Consider the following 2,465-nt stretch of genomic DNA (forward strand, 5'->3'; position numbering starts at 1 on the left):
TCATATAGAATATTTTATTAGAACACTTAATGAGTTGGGGGCAGAGGAACGGGAACAAGATATGCCAACCAAATTCATAAAAAAACAAACCAACCACTTGGGTGTTGCCGGCCCTACTACATATCACTTGGATTGTGATGTACTGGTTAAACTTTAGGAGATGCAGTGAAAAATCGCATCTACCTTGAGTTCGAAATTTGGGGTTGCCAAAGTCTTTGTGACCATGAAAAATCGCATCTACCTTGAGTTCGGAAATCGGATGCTTTCAGTTTCTCAATTTTATTTAGTCTCTCCATAATCGTGAAACTTTGAAGGGTGCTCGGGGTTATAGAAAACACAAGGAACATCAACAAAAAAACCCGAAAAAAAGTCGCTCAAAATCAACCCTAAAACCCAAAAAGTCCATCGAAATCAGCAAAAAAAACTTTAAAAACCCTTAAAATTGTGGAATTCGACTTAAGAATATATTGGATGATTTTACGGGTGATCAACCTTGATACAATCAAGAAAGGGCAAACTGGGGTAAAAGAGAAAAAGTATACGATCAATGTCATCAATTTTGGTCATTAGGGCATTCTCTTGCAAAATGTCCCACCTCCCTGCACCGATAACATGCTCCACCACGGCCGCCTCCGCTGCGGCCACCACCTCCGCCGCCACCGCCACCATCGTCATAACCTTGATCGCCACCAACACGATTGCTGCCCCTGTAACAGTCCCTTGCAAAATGACCAACACGTCCACAATTGTAACACTCCAGCACACCACCACCATCACCACGTCCACCCCTCCCGCCTCTCACACCATCTCGTCCACCCACAAATCTTCCTCGGTTATAGCCGCCACCATAACCACCTCTTCTTCCACGAACTCCACGTCTGGGCCCCGATTGGTAGGTTCTAGTACTTCTACCAATACCCACGACATCCACCGCCTTCTTCCGACCATCTTCACCCGTATCCACGGAGAATTCCACCCTTTGTCCATCTCTAAGAAACCGAAATCCCTCCGCCTTGATCTCAGACTGGTGAACAAAGAGATCTTCACCACCACCGTCGTCGTCATCATCATCGGTTGGAGCAATGAACCCAAAACCCTTTTGTCCACTGAACCACTTAACAGTCCCTTCATATCTCTTGATCTCTGCCATGAAAAAGGAGCTGCCAAGATTACATAAAATCTGGTCGTAAGTACGTAGAGTAGCTTTTCAAGCCATACACACAGTGGTATGGTGGGGTGTGTGGAATTTAGGGTGGAGATGGAGACATCGATCGTTGGCATTAATTGATGAATTTGAAGAGGTTTATCTGTTTGGGATTGGTTGATTTGGTCTTTGGNGGGGGGGAATTTAGGGTGGAGATGGAGACATCGATCGTTGGCATTAATTGATGAATTTGAAGAGGTTTATCTGTTTGGGATTGGTTGATTTGGTCTTTGGTGACGGTTGTTTATAGCCGTTGAAGTTGGGATTCGAACGAATGGACCAAAAATAGGATTGGGTTCGTTACTTCTCTCGATCAAATCTCGTTGCAGATATCAAGGCTATTGGATTTGCTTAAACAATAACGAGATTGGAATATATTTCTATGTATCTATTCATACATATATATATATATATATATATAGGGGCTCGGGGAGAACTGACTAGTCTGTGGTAATTGTGAGATTCGATCTCAACCACAAATCAATAGATAAATTAAGAAATTTATAATTTTCGTAATTTTTAATTAAAATTTTAATGCAAGGACATTTTAGGTATTTTTAATCCTCTCTCATCTCTTCTCTCTCCGTCCCCGTCTCCGGCCACCGTCCTCCGACCTCCGGCCACCGTCCTCCGATCTCCGGTCACCGTCCTCCGATCTCCGGTCACCGTCCTCCGGTGATACCATAGTGTGATACTCAAACACATATAAGATGCATTGTGATATCACTGTGTTACACATCCAATCGACCGCACAAACGACCACAGTGTGATACCCAATCACATATAAGATGCATTGTGATACCACTGTGGTATCATCGGAGAACGTGGCCGGAGGCCGGGGGATGGAGGCCCGGAGACGGAGAGAGAAGAGAGGAGATAGGAGAGAGAAGAGAAATTAACTAAAATGTCCTTGCATTAAAATTTTAATTAAAAATTATAGATTTTCTAATTTATCAATTGATTTGTGGTTAAGATTGGACCTCACGGTTACACAAACTAATTAGTTCTAATTTGATTAGGCCCATATATATATATATATATATATATATATATATATAGGGGCTGGTTCAAATACTAACCCAATATTTTGTGCAAACTATGCTAATCCATCTTAATCGTTTATTTTCTCATCTAACGGTTATTATTAAATGAGATTAAATAAAMAATAATTTAATTAATATGTGTATGAACAATTGTTCAAAGGATAAATTGGTCAAAAATTTGTATTAATTAATATGTGTATGAACAATCGTTCATCTTC

The 2,465-nt window shown here is 41.1% G+C and overlaps 1 protein-coding gene across 1 annotated transcript; it reads right to left on the reverse strand.

Moving 5' to 3' along the window:
- Window positions 1–430: 430 nt before the first annotated feature.
- On the reverse strand, window positions 431–1,150 carry LOC112511848 (cold shock protein 2-like). The gene has a single exon (XM_025117661.1). It carries the CDS (start codon window positions 1,148–1,150, stop codon window positions 554–556), a length of 597 nt encoding a protein of 198 aa, XP_024973429.1. The 3' UTR covers window positions 431–553.
- Window positions 1,151–2,465: the final 1,315 nt, after the last annotated feature.

The sequence above is a fragment of the Cynara cardunculus genome (genome assembly GCF_001531365.2).
Source record: "Cynara cardunculus var. scolymus isolate 2C chromosome LG 4, CcrdV1, whole genome shotgun sequence".
Taxonomy (NCBI): Eukaryota; Viridiplantae; Streptophyta; class Magnoliopsida; order Asterales; family Asteraceae; genus Cynara; species Cynara cardunculus.